Source organism: Trichosurus vulpecula, chromosome 4 (genome assembly GCF_011100635.1).
Source record: "Trichosurus vulpecula isolate mTriVul1 chromosome 4, mTriVul1.pri, whole genome shotgun sequence".
In the NCBI taxonomy this organism is placed as follows: Eukaryota; Metazoa; Chordata; class Mammalia; order Diprotodontia; family Phalangeridae; genus Trichosurus; species Trichosurus vulpecula.
The window spans coordinates 339318026-339336477 of record NC_050576.1 but is presented as its reverse complement, the minus strand read 5'-3'; the positions used below and the strand labels follow the sequence as shown (position 1 = coordinate 339336477).

The 18452-nt window shown below is 35.1% G+C and overlaps 1 protein-coding gene across 1 annotated transcript in view; it reads left to right on the top strand.

Annotated features, from left to right (window-relative positions):
* Window positions 1-18452, top strand: part of MYCBP2 (MYC binding protein 2) — a 342008-nt gene that overhangs the window by 275631 nt on the left and 47925 nt on the right. Inside the window, exons 56-59 of the mRNA XM_036754198.1 lie at window positions 8972-10624; window positions 11540-11709; window positions 12054-12298; window positions 14019-14186. Coding sequence (XP_036610093.1) covers window positions 8972-10624; window positions 11540-11709; window positions 12054-12298; window positions 14019-14186 — 2236 coding nt within the window. The remainder of the gene's footprint in view (window positions 1-8971; window positions 10625-11539; window positions 11710-12053; window positions 12299-14018; window positions 14187-18452) is intronic.

Sequence of the window (18452 nt, the reverse complement as noted above, 5' to 3'; positions counted from 1 at the left end):
CCTTTGTTTGGTACTTCGACAGGTCTATAATCCCTTTGCTGTGAGTAGTCTTTCCAGCAAATAGTACATATCACAGTCCATCCTCATCTCTTCATCTTATGTGAGTCATGTCCCTGTCCTCCCATAAGTCTTCCACAATGGGTCCACTCAGCATGCATTATCATATTTTGGATGAGTGGGCATTCTTCACTTTATTGGTTTGGGTTTTTTGGGGTTTTTTTTTTTTGGTCATTTAGGCAAAACTTGTCTCATTTAAGAGTTTGCAGTACTGTGACTTGCTATCTCCTATATTGGAATACAGAGATCTTTTGAACTCTTTTACTACTGTGTAAGCATAAATTTTCCTCTCTTTTTTTCTTATCCTTTCAGTATCTATCCATATGCCCTTCAGTTTTCCTTTTCCCTATATCCCATTCAGTACTACATCTTGCTTTCACTGTTACTCCAAGAAGGCTTCAAAATAAGTGAAGTTGAGGAGTTCTTTCTAATATACTTAGCAACAAATATTTGGAGTCACTCACAGTTTTCATTTAGTTTTTAACATTGTCCTCATTATTTAATGTCTTATACCTTAATTAAAAAGCTGTTGGCATTTAAGATATTTCAGAAAAAGATTAGCCCAAGTGAACATGAGGCTACTGAATCTACTAAAACAGTAAAATTGGATCTGCATAAACCATCCCAACTATAATGACTTCATTTTAAACTATATAGAGTCCCATCTACCTTTATACCATATTTATTGGTGGGAAATTGGTGTGTCAAAAGTATACCTTAGCTTAGGTTTCAGTTTTTGATGAGAATGTCTGGACCTGTTCCATATTAGCACTATGAAAGACACGTCACTGTTCACCCAAGTTACCCAACTACAATTGGCCTTTAATTTTGATCGATACTTCTAAGTCTGCATAATCTCCTAACCCAACTCTTCTTATATCCTTATTGGTAAAATTTAACTTTATTTTTTTCTGATTCCTTTTCTTTCTCACGCATATACCTGCAAAGGAAAATATAGAACTTTGTTTATTCCCTAGGGAGTCTCAGTATTTAACCTTTTTTCTCAGATCTCTATATATCAAACACCCTATTGATATGTTAATGAAATGGGAAGTTTTAGGATAGGTAATTTGCTTATGCATAGATAACAATTGTACCAGTTTACCACAGTATTTCCTCAAATCCATCTGAATAAAAATCTGTATTATCAGATCCTTAGTCTCTCCCCTGAGCTCTTTTTCCATATCACCAACTTCCTAGTGAACTTTTCAAACTGTTCTCGTAGACATATCAAACTCAACATGTCCGAAATAGTACATTATCTTTTCCACTAAACCTATGTCTCTTTATAATTATGACTTTTGAAGACACCACCAATCTTCTAGTCACCTAGGTTCACCACCCCATTTGATACTATCCTGGATTTCTCTCTCATCCCACAAATCCAGTCATTTGCCAAATGTGTCATTTTATCTCCATAGCATCCCTCACATCTATCTCGTTAACTCCACCCACCTAGTCACACCTTAGTTAAGGTCCTCATCACCTTTGCCTGAACTATTACAGATATTTCCTATGATATTTGGTCTCTTCGCCAAGACTCTGTCATATAACGTTTTTGATTGAGTATGCAATAAGTGTTCACCTTCAAATAATAAAATACACTGGGTTCACACTCTAATAAAATGTGCTGCATATATCCAAGCAGTGGAGTCAAATATAAACTCCTGGCTTCAAACTTCTTGTCCAGCCTTATTGCAGTTTTTATACCCCTTCACACACACTGGGACCAACCAAACTACCTTTCTTGCCAGTCCTCATACACAGCATTACATTAGCTCTCCATGTTCATTTTCAGTGCTATTCCCCATAGGACGCATGAATTCCCTCCTCCTTTCATTTAGAATTCTTAGTTCTTTCAAACCCAGCTGAAGTACCACTTTCCATGTGGTATTTCAAAATACCCCCTTTGCCCCAATTCCTGCCTTTCCCCCAAAATTATCTTGTATCTACTTAATGTCTATTTTGTACATATATGTGTATGAATATATGAACATACATCCATCCCTATAATGTCAGCTTCTTGAAGGTAAGGACTATCTTTATCTTTTTATTCCCAGGGCCTATCATAGCACTTAACGAAATTACAAGTCCAGGACATAATCTGTCATAAATGCTCTTTAATTGGTTAGTTGACAGGTGGCATTCCACTATCCTGTCTTTCAGAGTTAAAGCTTGTTCTTTAACTTTATGAACTCTTTGTGCTACAGCTACGTGGTATAGTGGGTATGGCACTAAACTTAATGTCATTAAGACCTGATTCAGTTTAAATCCTGCCCCAGACCCTTAAGTAGCTGTATGATCCTGGGCAAATCACTTACCCTGTGTCTGCCTCAGTTTCCTCATCTTTAAAATTGGGATAAAAGCACCTATTTCCCAGGATTGTTGTGAAGATAAAATGAAATATTTGTAAAGTGCTTTGCAAAATCCTAAAGCACTGTATAAATGCTAATCATTATCGTAGTTGTTATTACTGGCAGAGAGATCTAGAGACTAATATTCCCAGGAGCACTTTGAGTGCAATGACTTCTTCCATTATTATCATAGTCCCACACACAGAGTGATAGGTATTTAACAAGTATAGAATGTACCCAAAGTCTTAGTATAGCATTACCTTAAAACTACTTGTTGAATGTAATTGAATAAGGTAGGTGAACTTTTAGTTGATTAGTAGAATTTTTTACCAAGTTCAGATCTTTGGGGAAAAAGTGTTGACATAATTTTGTGTATTTGGATATCTCAAGTTATATGGATAATCCTGCTTGATTGCTAATCTTTTGATAACTACTGACCCAAGAAAGTATGTAGAGTTTTTATTAAGCAACTATGATTAAAGTATTTTAAAGTAAATAGTGAAATTTTGAAGCCTCTAGTTTTCCCCAATTGCCTTATCTGGGCACAGATCACTCAGATAGATTGGTAAAGGCAGTATGTTTTAACTTAGTTTTTTTATCCCTTGAAGTGGAATTTTTATAAGGGTTATAATGTCAGCAAATGCCCATCTGATCCTAGATTATCTTAATTTTAACTCTCAGCTTTTGAACTCACTGAAAGAAAAAAAAGTTTAAAATTGTGAAGTGTTATAATTTAATGGTACTTTAAATTAATGGAAAGTCTCTCCTTGGGAAAAATGCCCTTTACTTTAATAAACTAGTACAAACACAAAATAAATTAAGGTGTTACACAGAAAACATTTATTAGCATACTCCATTCTTGATCTTTAATCATGACAATCTTAAGTGAGTTAATCAGGTATTATTCTTGCTAATATTTTCAGCAATGAATCAATTTTATAGTAACATATTTTGCTTTACCAGTATTATGCAAGGTTCTTATTAGTAGGGTATTATAGACCAAGTATTATTTGTTTGTTAAAAATATTAAATTTAATAATATTAAATTATTTAATGATTAAATAGGATGTTTTCTCCCAAATCTTATCAAGTGTGTAAAATAATGTTATTCTTGGAAGTCCTACATTTAAAAGGTCATATATAAACTTTGAACAAAATATAGCTTAAGTTTTATTTGAAGCATACTGATTTTATGCATAGTAAAATATGTCATTTGTTTAACATTACAAAGTTATGTCTTTTATTTCCATTTTCTGTTTATGCTTTGTTTGCTTTTTTAAGTCTCTTGTAAACACATTACATGAATTCCAAAATACAAAAATTAGATTGAATACTATGGCCTTTCACTGAAAATATCTTCAAAAGGGTAGTTAAGCAAAAAAAAAAAAAAAAAAGTTAATTTAGGTTCACCTTTAGATTTAGTGGAAAAGTCAGAAGTTAAATTTCCACATAGAACCATATATCAGTAATATCGTAAGCTAGGTAAATTTTCATTTTTTTCGTTATCTACTTCACCATTCCTCCCAACTTTCCCACCCCCAAAAAAAAGACTTATTTGTTATGAACATTTGGAATTTGTTCTTAAGATTTGCCTTTGCAATGCCTACATTATTTTTCTTTTGAAGAATTTATCTATTTTTATCTCTTAACATTTAAGCAAAGAAAGGAGTTCAAAACTATTCAAATTCAACAAGACTTCTGGTTGAAACAATGAGGCAAATCTAGGTGTAACATAAGAAAAAAAAACTTTCTTAACAATTAGAACTATCCAACAGTGGAATGACTTACCTTGAGAGACAGGGTCATCCTCACTGGAGTGCTTCAAGGAAAGAGGTATGACCACTTTAAAGATACATTGTACAGCAAAGCTTCTTAACTTAGGGTTCATGAACAGATTTCTAGGGGCCCATGAACTAGGGTGGGAAAAAAATTGCATCTTAATTTTTTATTAACCTCCAACTGAAACTTAGTATTCCCTTCAACTATGAAATTTTAAAAAAAATTCTTGCAAAGATAGGCTTTGCCAGATTGCCAAAGGAGTCTTTGAAACAAAAAAGTTTAAGAACCCCTGTTGTGGAGGATATTCTGGCATGGATTGGATTAGTTGGCCTCTCAAGTCCCTTACATCTCTGAAATTACAGGATTTTGTCAAAGTCTATCTAAACAAATAAAGGTTTTGAATTAAATTAATATTTTCTTAGAAACATAAGAGGTAAAGTAATTCACCTTCTTAGATATTTATCCTATTGAGATTTTTAGATCCTCTTCTACAATCGTTTAATATAATAGAACTTTGGACAAATTCACTACAGTAGAAACCCAACAGGTTTGCAAAACACCTTTTTTCTTTTGGTGCTGAAATTTTACTGTGATATTGTTGTAGTAAACAAGATATACTTGATCTCAGAAATCTTTATTATGTAGGAATTGCTGTTTTAATGACATTTGGAAATTTGATGTGTATATACTGAATCTTTGTTAGCTCACATCTGTATGTACTACCAGAGCCAAAGTTGATACTGAAAGCACAAATTATTTTGAACTAAAAGACAGTTTATAAAAAAGTATATTCTCCACAACAGGATATCGAATAAAAAGAAAGCATCACACTTTCGTAGTATCTCATAGAATTTTAGAGCTGGAAGGGACCTAAGAAATCATCTTTTTCAGGTCACTTCCTTTATTTTATTAGTAAAGAAAGTAATTCCCAAGGAGTTTAAATGACTTAATCATGATTCTACAAATATTTGAAAGTAGAATTGGTAACTAAGTTTCAGATTTTTTGATTCCCAGAGCTTTTCCACTATTAACTACTTATCTTCTTCAAATTTGTACTTTTAAAAAAAATACTAAAATGAAAAAAAAGTGATCTAACTTTATAAAAAATCATGGCCCTCATTTGAAATGTTACAACCTTTTAAATGATTACTAAACAAAATTGATCAATTTGTCCCTCTTGCTTCTAATTTTTGAGAGAAGTATAGATTTGTTTAGTGAAATGCAGCTTAGCAGTGAAATTTATTAGTAACAGCAAATAGATGCATACCCTTTAAAATTCTTTGTTTCTGCTTGTTTTCTCTGCTAAATTGTTTCCATTGAACCTGTGTTGCTTCTTTGCCACTGTTTTCCACTATAGAAACTCCATCCCGCAACCTTGCTTCTCGTGAGCGCATTTACAAAAATAATGGTGTAGCTGGGCCTGCTTCTGCTCTTTCATCTCTGTCTCACAAACTAAAGGGTGGGTATGCATGCATTCATGGATGGGACCTTCATAATTTACAAAGGAAGTTTGGAAAAGGAAAATAATTTCACCTCAATTCATTTTCATTCCATTCATTTGTTAAATGAATACTTTAAAATTTAATCTTAAGGTTGAAATATTTGGAAGTGATTTTCTTGTAATTTTACATATATCTTTTATCTCCTCAGCATTATAAATCAAATTTTCCTTATATGACAAAATATTTATATGCAAAACTATTTATATTCTGTTGTAATATCCAACATAGGCAAAAATACACAATCCTGTGAGTTTTTTCTTAAAATTTATCTTATGAAACAACTACCATTTATTTGATATATGAAAACTTTGTTATAGAATTACTATTACAAATTTAATAAATTTTTTAAAGAAAAACACTTTGAGTCTTCAGTTAACTATAGTTCTTAAATCTTATTTAATAAGATAATGTGCATGCATACCTTCTTGTCCAAGAAATTGTTGATTGGTATAATAAGGAAAGTTTCGTATAGCACATATATAGTGGCCAAGAATGGTTTAACAATATAATCAGGAAAATGCTTAAACCCAGGAAGAAAACATGAAACTCTAAATTTAAAATATATGTGGATCATTGGTCTTAAATAGATTTTTATTTAAATGTTGCTTTTTCCTCTACAAAATTCATCAATAAATTTATTCAGTCTAGTACTTTAAGAGGACGATTCCTAGGAACAAAATTATTAGGACTATACTATAAAGATTAACTAAAATATTGTTGGGCTGGGGTTTTCTTTTCTCCCAAATAAGTAAAACAGTTTTGTAGACATTCTGTATGGATATTTTCTCTTCTTTCTCTTAAAAACCAGTGGTTTAGCTCATTGCCCTGAAAAATTGACCCATATTTGAAGAAATGTTTTTCTTTTTTATAGTATGCCTAATATATCAATTTCTAAAGCTGTTATGTCCCACTATAGTCATTTCAGTGGCAAAAAAAAAATTGATTTGTTATTTGAAATCAGTATAAAAGATAACTGCTTTTTCTCAGTCCTGTGTGTATTTCTTCAAATTCATACTTTGTATGAAAAACTCTAAATGGATTAGGAAGCCAATAGGTATAATAATTAAGAACATATTGTTTTTACCAAAAATATGTGACAAGATGGAAGTGACTAATTAGCATAATAATAGCTAATATTTCTATAGCCCTTACTATGTGCCAAGCACTGTGCTAAATGTTTTACAATTATTATCTTATTTGGACTTCACAACAACCTCCATTTTACAAATGGAGAAACTGAAGCAAATAGAGGCTAAGTGGATTGCCCAGAATTACACAGCTATTAAGTGTCTGAGGCCAAATTCAAACTCAGGTCTTCTTGCCTCCAGGTCTGGTGCTCTATCCCCTGCACCACCTAACTGCGTAAAGCATATATAGGTAAGCCCTATGTCTTAAAAAAATATATTGTAACATTTGTTGAATTTTTATGCAAATAAATCATGGCTTTTTATTGTAACTTAAGAAAGCTATTCCTAAAACATAAAAAATTATTACTACCCATATTTCTTCTAGTCACTGTTAAATATTTTAAAATAACACTCCTGGCATATGTGGAGGTAATCTCTTCACAGAGGAATATCAAACATTGTTGGACACTTTAAACTATACTAAACTAAAATCAATCAGACATGCTAACTTAAAAACCTCTGGCTCAAATAGCCAATATGTAGAAACTCTTGTCACTCAGCAGTCACTGAAACAAAAGTGGAAACCATTTTGTGTGTGTGTGTGTATTTTAATAAAGCTTTTAGAAAATGAGAGAGTTCAAAAGTAGAAGGTTGGAGTATGGGTGGCCCCCTTCAGCCAGGGAGAGATGAAATAATTAAGCCATGGTTTTGAGACCATGAAAAAAAGTTAAATCCTTTCTCTAAGGTAAAGGAGCTATCAGTCATTTAGACAGTGCAGATTTCTTGGCTACTGGTTCAATCAAAATTGCTTAAGCTCTTTGAAAGCAGGGACTTGAATTTTTGTCTTGGTTTCTCTAGAGCTTTGAACCTAGAATGCAGATCACATCTCTGACACATATTGGCTGTGTGACCCTGGGAAAGTCACTTAGTTCTGAGTGCTCTGGGCATCTCTTTAAGATTCATAGTTGCAGAGGAGGTGTTCACCTTCATTGGTAAAGGGAGTTTGCTCACCCACCTGTTCCCTATACCAATAAATTCACAGCCTCTATCTCTTGTCTTTATCACCTTGCACGGTGCCTGGCACATAGGTGGTACTTAATAAATGCTTGTAGATTGATTAGTTGCACTCTTACATAACTATCTACAAACAACTAAATGGAGGAAATAGGGATTTTGGCTTGGGGTGAAGAGATAGGTAACTTTTTAGGAGAATTTAGAACACCTGAGGACACAGAAGGCCCAGGTTTAGGGCCACAAAGATAGTGCAAATAAATGTGAGAATATGCCATGTACCATCTGTCCATCTTTTCAAAATATTGTGTAAGATTGGCTCTGCAAAAGAATAGGAAACTTAAACCTTTTTTTCCACATGACTTCGTGTTGTTCACATCTCTCAGAACTCAATGACTTTGTAGTTCAAGATACATTAGGAGGTAAATAAGCTTTTGTGAACTACTCCAAGGACCTCATTTCCCATTTAAAAAAATATATTTCAACAACCTGTTGGTAACTTGGAGATGTCCTATAATTAATTGCATGGTAAGCAGGATTCAAGTGCTGATACTTTATTAATTAAAAATTGTCCCAATACATTTACAGCAGGGCTCTGGTAGGCAATCAACTTAATTAATAGAATGTACATATCTAAAGATAATAAAGCTAGTAAGAAAACATATTCAACTAACCTCCACTGACAGTTTCCTCTCTAGTACTTTAATTTTCACAGGCTACATATTTTCCAGTTCTAGATTCTAAAGTCAGTGACAGTTTGGTTTTCTCTTTGCTCATCAGTGTTCGTTTAAAACTTTTTTATTTACTAGAAATTTTAATAGATGATTTACTTTATATTTCAGAAATGGTAAACATGTCATACATGTACAGTTTTGCACCTAGGAAAATATTTTGCATTGTTGTGGTACATGTAATAATTTAAAGATTTTCATCAATGGTATTTTTCCTCTTTGTCCTTGATTTTTATTTTGAATCTCAAATACTTTTTAACCATAAAATGCCATAAAAGCATTGTTTTTGCAAGCAAATTTTGACAGAATTATAACTTTGTGTTCAGCCCTTGTATGCATTTTGTATGCTAATAGATTTTCAGCGAATTGTAATTGTAATGATACTTTTCACTCTGAAATGAATTATATAGGTGACCGAGGAAATTTCTCCATAGCCTCTAGACCAGCTTCTCCAGCAGGAAAATCAGATCTATCCTCTAAACACAGAATAGAAAGCCGGTCACCTAAGCTTGATGGACGTGTGAGCAGGACTGCTGCAGATCAAAAGAAGCCAAGAGGCACAGAGGGCTTGTCTGCTAGTGAATCCCTAATGTTGAAATCTGATGCTGCAAAGCTGAGGTCAGATTCCCATAGTAGGTCTTTATCTCCCAATCATAATACCTTGCAAACACTAAAATCTGATGGGAGAATCTCTTCTGGCCTTAGAGCCGAGTCTCCAGGGCCAGGATCTCGATCATCTTCTCCTAAGCCAAAGACTCTCCCATCAAATAGGTCCAGTCCACCAGGTGCTAGTCCTCCACGCTCCTCTTCTCCACATGACAAGAATCTACCTCAGAAAGGCCCTGCTCCTGCTAAGGCAAAGCTTGACCCTCCTCGGGAACGATCCAAATCAGACTCCTATACGCTGGATCCAGATACTCTCCGCAAGAAAAAGATGCCCCTCACAGAACCATTAAGAGGTCGATCCACATCACCTAAGCCAAAAATAATACCAAAAGATTCTAAAGTTTCTCCTGGAACTGAAAATAGAGCTCCTTCTCCACATGTCGTGCAAGAAAATCTTCACAGTGAGGTAGTTGAAGTCTGCACTTCTAGTACCTTAAAAACAAATAGCATAACAGACAGCACTTGTGATGAGAGTACTGAATTTAAGAGCGTGGACGAGAGCACCAGTAAAGTGCACTTCAGCATAGGAAAAGCTCCTGTGAAGGATGAACAGGAAATGAGAGCCTCTCCAAAGGTAAGCCGAAAATGTGCAAATCGGCATGCCAGGCCCAAAAAGGAAAAGTCAGGCTTCCTTTTCAAAGGAGATGGAGCCAGACCTTTAGAGCCAGCTAAGCAAGCAATGTCCCCTTCTGTTGCTGAATGTGCCAGAGCAGTCTTTGCCTCTTTCCTTTGGCATGAAGGTATAGTCCATGATGCAATGGCTTGTTCTTCTTTTCTCAAATTTAATCCAGAACTCTCTAAAGAACATGCTCCAATAAGAAATAGTTTGAATAGTCAACAACCTACAGAAGAAAAAGAAACAAAATTGAAAAATAGGCACTCTTTGGAAATATCATCTGCTCTTAATATGTTTAATATTTCACCTCATGGACCGGATATATCTAAAATGGGCAGCATCAACAAAAATAAAGTCCTGTCAATGCTTAAGGAACCACCTCTCCATGAAAAATGTGAGGATGGAAAAACAGAAGCCACTTTTGAAATGTCCACACACCACACAATGAAATCCAAATCTCCTCTTCCTTTAACCTTGCAACACTTGGTAGCCTTTTGGGAAGACATCTCTTTGGCTACCATCAAAGCCGCTTCCCAGAACATGATATTTCCAAGTCCTGGCTCTTGTGCAGTACTTAAAAAGAAAGAATGTGACAAAGATAATAAAAAGACTAAGAAGGAAAAAAAGAAAAAAGAAAAGGCTGAAGCCAGGCCAAGGGGTAATTTGTTTGGTGAGATGGCCCAACTTGCTGTGGGGGGACCAGAGAAAGATACCATCTGTGAGCTATGTGGAGAATCACATCCCTATCCAGTAACTTATCACATGAGGCAAGCTCATCCAGGTAAGATATTAATATTAAGTATATTTTATCAAACAGTATTGTCAGGACATGTTGCTTGTAGGCTGATTCACCCAGCCAATTTTATTAAAAAGCTGAAAGACCTAGTTGCATTGAATTTACAATATGACTCATTTTGTAAATTTCTATATAAATTTTGATGTAGTTTTGATTAAAAAAGAGGAAAAAAGAAAGAAAACCAAAGCACCTACTATCTCAATCAGGAATCTTAAATAATTTATATGTGACATACAAATAAATGTTGGTATATAAACTTTTTTTTTAACTGTGCCCATTATTTCATCAGTATTGGGCAATTTACAAATCTTAGAGAGTTGCCTGGGATATCAAGATCTTAAGTGATTTGCCCAGGGTCAGACAGCCACTATGTCTCAGAGGCATAACATCAACCTAGGTCTTGCTGACTCCAAGCTTAACTCAGTATCCACTACTTCCAGGTTGCTTCTCAAACACCAGGAGGAGTCAAGGATGAAAGCTGACTTATCTGATGTGAATTCTGATTTTGCCCTAGACAAAATAAATTCAAGTACATTACATTGTTCTGCCTATTTTTCTGACAAGTAATTCTTAAAATGGCAGCTGTCTTGTTTTGAATCAAAAAATATAGTGCCATGCTTTGCACATAGTTGTTGAAAAAAAAATTACTTAAGATATTCCCAACTAAAATTTTCATAGTACTAATTAGCAATTTTTAAAAAATTAATTGAAAAAAAAATTAATTGAATGCAGGTGTTTTGGTAAATATGAAAGTTATTTGAAAATTTCCAATTCTTAAAATATAAAATTATTGGAGGTTGTTTCTTTTAAATGTTATATTAATTTTCAGATACAACTTATCTCTGAAGTAGATTCTGAAGACACACTTTTTCGTAGCTTCATTTTTGTTATTTTTCTAAGGTTGTGGCCGGTATGCAGGTGGACAAGGTTATAATAGCATTGGACACTTTTGTGGAGGATGGGCTGGTAACTGTGGTGATGGTGGCATAGGAGGAAGCACTTGGTATCTGGTGTGTGACCGTTGCAGGGAAAAATACCTCCGTGAAAAGCAAGCAGCAGCAAAGGAGAAGGTACAGCTCCCTATAACAGTGTAATGATAAATATGTATGTGCATATATCTTAATAATTTCTTTAAAGGTTTGCAAAATGCCTTACTCATATTGTCTCATTTAATACAAACAACCATTGTGTGTGGTAGGTACTACTGTTATCGTCACTTCATAGATGAGGAAACTGAGGCTGAGAGGGGTTAAGTGACTTGCCCAGTGTGGTACCACAGCTAAAGAAGTGTGTCTAAGGTGGAATTTAAACATAGGTTTTCCTAACCCCAAATCTAACACTCTACTCACTTAGCTATCTCTCTTTGTTTGTAATACAACATCACTAAGAGGTTTTAACATTTTTCCTTTGCTAGGTAAAACAATCTAGGAGAAAAACAATGCAAGTTAAGACTCCTCGTGCCTTGCCCACCATGGAGGCCCATCAGGTGATTAAAGCAAACGCACTCTTCCTATTGTCCTTGAGTAGTGCTGCCGAACCCAGTATTCTGTGCTACCATCCTACTAAACCATTCCAGTCTCAGCTTCCCAGTGTGAAAGAAGGCATCTCTGAGGATCTTCCCATCAAAATGCCTTGTCTCTACCTGCAGACATTAGCTAGGTAATGAAGGCTATTCTTTGACTCTGTCAACAACTGCTATTGTATAACTGAAATTTTACCAGGAGTTCCATTATTTGGTATGTTTACCAAATATGAGGTACTATACAAACCAACACAAAGCCAGGAATTTCTATTATAAGATGGCATGATTCGTATGTCCTGAATATGCAGTATAATAAATAGTTGCTTAGCAAATTTTGGCTGAATGAATGTCAGTGCCCCAAATAAGCAGCTATTAATTGTATTTATTTTTAGACCTAGAAAATGGATTACTTAAATGAAACTATCTCTTGTGGACAAAAAAAAAAAATATGTTTTAGGAGATTATTTACCTTTCAGTTATACTTTTCCTTTCTTTTGCTTAAATTAATCTTTAGTCTTTTATACTGAGGAAGAGTTAGAAATAGGGGGCTGAGGAAGATAAAGACATTAAATTTTTTTACCTATAGCAGCCATGTTACTGACAAAAATTAGGAAAATCTATTCTTATAATTGGATTAAAATTTATTTTAAGTACTTAGGAAGTACTTAAGTAGGAAACAAAAACAAAGAACAGTCTCTGCTTTGATCATTTACATTCTATATTTATAGGTAGTGTTTTTCTGTTTACAAAGAGGTTTATAAATGTAGAGAGACAAATATATAGGGAAATAAGTCAAATTTATAAGAATACAACCCGTTCCCCATTTATGTCAAAGGACATAAGCAGTTTTCAGATGAAGAAATCAAAACTATCTATAATCATATGAAGTTCAATAAATCACTTTGATTAGAGAAATGCAAATTAAAACAACTCTGAGGTACTACATCACACCTATCAGATTGGCTAATATGACAAGAAAAGGAAAATGATAAATATTGGAGAGGATGTGGGAAAATTGGGACACTGTTGGTGGAGTTGTAAACTGATCTAACCATTTTGGAGAGCAATTTGGAACTATTCCCAAATTGTGCATACTCTTTATTCGAGCAATACCATTACTGGGTCTGTATTCCATAATAATCATAATCATAAAAAAGGGAAAAAGACCCACGTGTACAAAAATATTCATAAAAGATCTTCTGTGGTGGCAAAAAATTGGAAACTGAAGGATTGCCCATCAATTAGGAAATGACTGAACAAGCTGTATGTGAATGTAATAGAATACTATTGTGCAATATGAAATGATGAGCAGGCAGATTTCAGAAAAACCTGGAAAGACTTGTAAAAACTGATGAAAAGTGAAATGAGCAGAACCAGGAAACCACTGTACATAGTAACAGCAACATTGTGTGATGATCAGCTATGAACGATTTAGCTATTCTCAGCAATACAGTGATCTAAGGCAACTCTGAAGGACTTATGATGAAAAATGCTATCCATCCCCAGAGAAAGAATTGATGGAGTCTGAATACAGATCAAAACATACTATTTTTATTTTATATTTTTGCATGGTTTTTTCCCTTTTGGTTTATTTCTTTCACGACATGTGAACAACATGTTACATGATTGCACATATATAACCTAATCAAAATTTTTACTGTTTTAGGAAGAGGGGAGGAGAGGGAGAAAGGGAGAAATTTTAGAATTGTAAATTTTGTAAAAATGAATGTTAAAAATTACCTTTGTATATAATTGGAAATAATTAAAATACTATTCAATATAAAAAACAAAAAAATTTAGAGAGATCTAGGTAATTGTCATAATATTCTCTTTAAATTATCACATAATCTAATCCAGGCATCATCATGAAAATTTCGTGGGATATCAGGATGACAACCTCTTCCAAGATGAAATGAGGTATCTACGTTCAACATCGGTACCAGCACCATACATATCAGTAACTCCTGATGCAAGCCCTAATGTATTTGAGGAGCCAGAGAGTAATATGAAATCCATGCCACCAAGGTATTACGTTTGTGTTCTCCTCTTTGTTGAAATGCAAGCCCTGTGACATGTATTAGAATTTGATGGGGAAATAGGACACTAAACTAGAAAGGAAGCTGCAGAGATTGTCTTAGATTGCAGAGACTTTGGCCAAAGAGGAACCATAAAAATCATCAAAAAATATTAAACCATCAAAAGCTTTAAAAAAAATCACTTGTTACTATGAAAAATGTTAAAAGAGTATATAACGTTACTCCTACTATAGGAGTGCAGAAAAGGAAAATATCAGTGTGGACTGGATTATAGCATTTTAAAAATATAAGAAACCGTAGAAATTGTGCAATTTAACTTCCCTAACCTTCATATTTAGAAGAAGTCTTTTCTGCACTGAGCTCTCCTCCAGGGTGGGCGCTTCTTCCTCTCCTCCTGCTGTCTTCTAAGCCTTCTCCAAGTCTTGCTTCTGATCTTATCATTTCCTCGAAACTGCACCCGTTACAGTTACTAATCCTCTCTTATCATTGTCAGATCTCATGGGCTTTTCTCAAGCCTTGTTCCGTCCTCTCTTCCGTATTTCAGGCTGCGGATTACTTTCTCCTCCTTGATTTCTTCTTTCTGGGTTTTGCTGGTGCTGCTCTCTCTTTGTTCTCTTCATCCCTATCCGGCTGTTCCGGGGTACTTCACATCTTGGTCCTGAGTTCTAGTGGCTTTACTTTTCTCTCCATACTAGCTCATTTGCTGATCTCACCAGCTACCGTAGGTTCAGGTATCTCTATGTTGATGATTCTCAGATCTACATATCCAGCCCTGAATTCCATTTTCACATCACCAACTGCCCATTAGATGTCTGGAATTGGAGAACCCTAGGTATCTCCTAGTCAACATGTCCAAAACAATATCTCTAACCACCCCCCGCCACCCCAATTTTGCCTTATGCCCTTAAATTTGTCTACTATTGTGAAGGTCAATACTGTCATCAGGATCATCCAGGTTCTCAGTAGTGTGAACCTATTACCTCTGAAATCAAATATAAAATCTTTTGCTTGTCATCTAAAGCTCTTCTCAGCCTGACTCCTTCCTAAAGCCCCATTCTTCCTACATTCTGCTTTCCTCCATGTATAGTCTGGCCGTAACAGCTCTCTCTTCTTTGTACATGACACGCACATGCTTCGCCTCCCTTTGCTGTTTCTTTGCCGTGGCTCTTTTCCTTTCCTACCTCTGCTTCCAAGGATCCTGACCTGCTACACAACTCTGTTCACATCACACCTTCTACAGGAGTTTCTTCCTCCAGCTACTAGTGCTTCCCTTCTAAAGTTACCTTCCATCAACTCTGTATGGGTATTGTGTATACCTCCTGATATGCATTTTGTCTCTTCCGTTAGCGTGTGAGCTCCTTTAGGGAAAGTAGCATATTTGCTTTTCCTTTGTATTCCCAGCATTTGATACAAAGGCACATGGTAACAAGCACTTAATAAATGCTTGCTGATTGATTGGTTTAGAGACAAACCACATAACATAAGGTTTTTATAGACACTTCCTTGTCTCTCAGACAAGGCAATCAAGGCAGACTATATTGTTTTTCTCCACACATAATAATATGTACATAAATGATACTTTGAGCAAGTATATAAGTATAGAATTTGTTTTTTGTGCAAAAAATAGGTATTTAGACAATAATGAACCCAGAGAATTATATTTTTTCAAATTGATTAGGCAAGGATCAAATGAATAAGTGACATAGTAAAAATCGTTAGAACAAACTAGAAGGGGAGAAATAATCTTGGTAAATTGGAGCAGGGAGCATCCCAGTTGCATAGTATAATTTGGAAGAGGGTTTCAAGGTAGAAGGAAGGAAATAAAAGGAATAATGAACAAATGTGCCTTAGACTTTTCCTTCCCCTGTTTTGCTGTCTTTATACAGCACTTTAATTGTGGGGATTCCATATATTCTAGCCTTGAAGAAAAAAAGTAGAAAAATTCTAAGTTTACTGTAGATTGAATCAGAATCCACTGAATTTGTCTCATCTGACACAGAATGCAAGAATACAATAGGGCTTAAGTTCAGTATTTGTCTTGTTGTGACAAAAGACTTCATATCTTCTCATTGCTTAGTACACAGATTTGTAGTATACAGCAAAAATACTGTAAAAAGCTATCCTAAAATCAAAAGCTTAATGCTTAAGCAAGGACAGGAAAAAAATATGCTCAAAAATTTTGTTTTCTCCAAGGCAAAATATGGACTTTCAATAAAATAGAGGGCTTTCAAGCTTTCTCAGTGAAAAGACCAGAGCTGAATAGAAAATTTGACTTTCAAACACAAGACTCAAGAGAAGCATGAAAAGATAATCAAGAAAGAGAAATCATAAGGGACTTACTAAAGTTGAACTGTTTTGTTTACATTCCTACATGAAAAGATGATATGTATGATTCATGAGACCTCAATATTAGAGTAGCTGAAAGGAATATGCATATATATGTGTGTATGTATATATATACACACATATGTGTGTATGTATGTATATATGTAGGTGTGTGTATAGATATGTATACATATATATATAGACAGAGGGCACAGGGCGAGTTGAATATGAAGGGATAATATCTAAAAAAATAAAATCAAATTAAGGGATAAGAGAGGAATATATTGAGAGAGGGAGAAAGGGAGAGATAGAATGGGGTAAATTATCTCACATAAAAGTGGCAAGAAAAAGCAGTTCTATAGGAAGGGAAGAGGGGGCAGGTGAGGAGGAATGAGTAAATCTTGCTCTCATCAGATTTGACCTGAGGAGGAAATACCATACACACTCAATTGGGTATCTTACCCCACAGGAAAGAAGGAGGAAGAAGATAAAAAGGGGGGACAATAGAAGGGAGGGCAGATAGGGGGAGGAGGTAACCAAAAACAAACACTTTCAAAAAGGGACAGGGTCAAGGGAGAAAATTCAATAAAGGGCAATAGGTTAGGAAGGAGCAAAACATAGCTAGTCTTTCACAACATGAGTATTGTGGAAGAGTTTTATATAATAATACGCATGTGGCCTATGTTGAATTGCTTGCCTTCTTAGGATGGGTGGGTGGGAAGGGAAGAGGGGAGAGAATTTGGAACTCAAAGTTTTAAAAACAGATGTTCAAAAACAAACAAAAAAGGTTTTTGCATGCAACTAGGAAATAAGATACACAGGCAATGGGGCATAGAAATTTATCTTGCCCTACAAGAGAAAAAGGGAAAAGGGGATGGGAGGGGAGTGGGGTGACAGAAGGGAGGGCTGACTGGGGAATGGGGCAACCAGAACATATGCCATCTTGGAGTGGGCGGGAGGGTAGAAATGGGGAGAAAATTCGTAATTCAAACTCTTGTGAAAATCAATGCTGAAAACTAAATATATTAAATTTAAAAAAATAATAAATAAATAAGGTAATGATATACAGCCTTAAAAAAAAAAAAGAAAAAGATCGGAGAGTGTGGAATATGGTATTCCATAAGGCGAAGGAGCTTGGATTACAACCAAGCATCAACCACCCAGTGAAACTGAGCAGAATAGTTCAGGGGAAGAGATGGACATTTAACAAAATAGGGGACTTCCAGACCTTCCTGATGAAAATAGTAGAGCTCAACAGAAAATTTGATCTTGAAATAGAATTCTCAGGAGAGGCGTAAAAAGGTAAATGGGGGGAAAACAATTATTAAAAATGGCAACCTGTTAACATCCCTACAAGGGAAGATGACACTTGTAACTCTTTAGAACTGTATTGTTCTTATGCCATTTAAAAGGAGTGTACATAGACTGAGGGTGTGGGTATAAGTTGACTTTGATGTGATGATAAAAAAATCTAAGTGGTGAAAAGGGATTGTACTGGGAGAAGAGAAAGGGAGGAGGCAGAAAAGGGTAAATTTAATCACATGTAAAGGCACAAAAACCTATTACAGCAGAGGGGGAAAGGGAGGGAGATGAGCATTATTTGAACCTTACTTGGCTCAAAGAGGGAATAACATAATCAGTTAGGTATAGAAATTTAACTCAACCTATAGGAAGTAGGATGTGAAAGGGGAAAGAGAAGGGAGGGGGTGGATAGAATGGAGGGAAGAAGTAGTAAAGGCAAAGGGAAAGAAAAGGGAGGAGACTGATAGAAGGGCAGGCAGATTGAGGGAGGCAGTAGTCAAAAGCAAAAGAGAGAGAAAAGCATAAATGGGGGAGGGGGAATAGGATGGAGAGAAAGACACAGATAGTAATAATAAATGTGAATGTGAATAAGATGAACTCTCCCATAAAACAGAAGTAGATAGCAGAG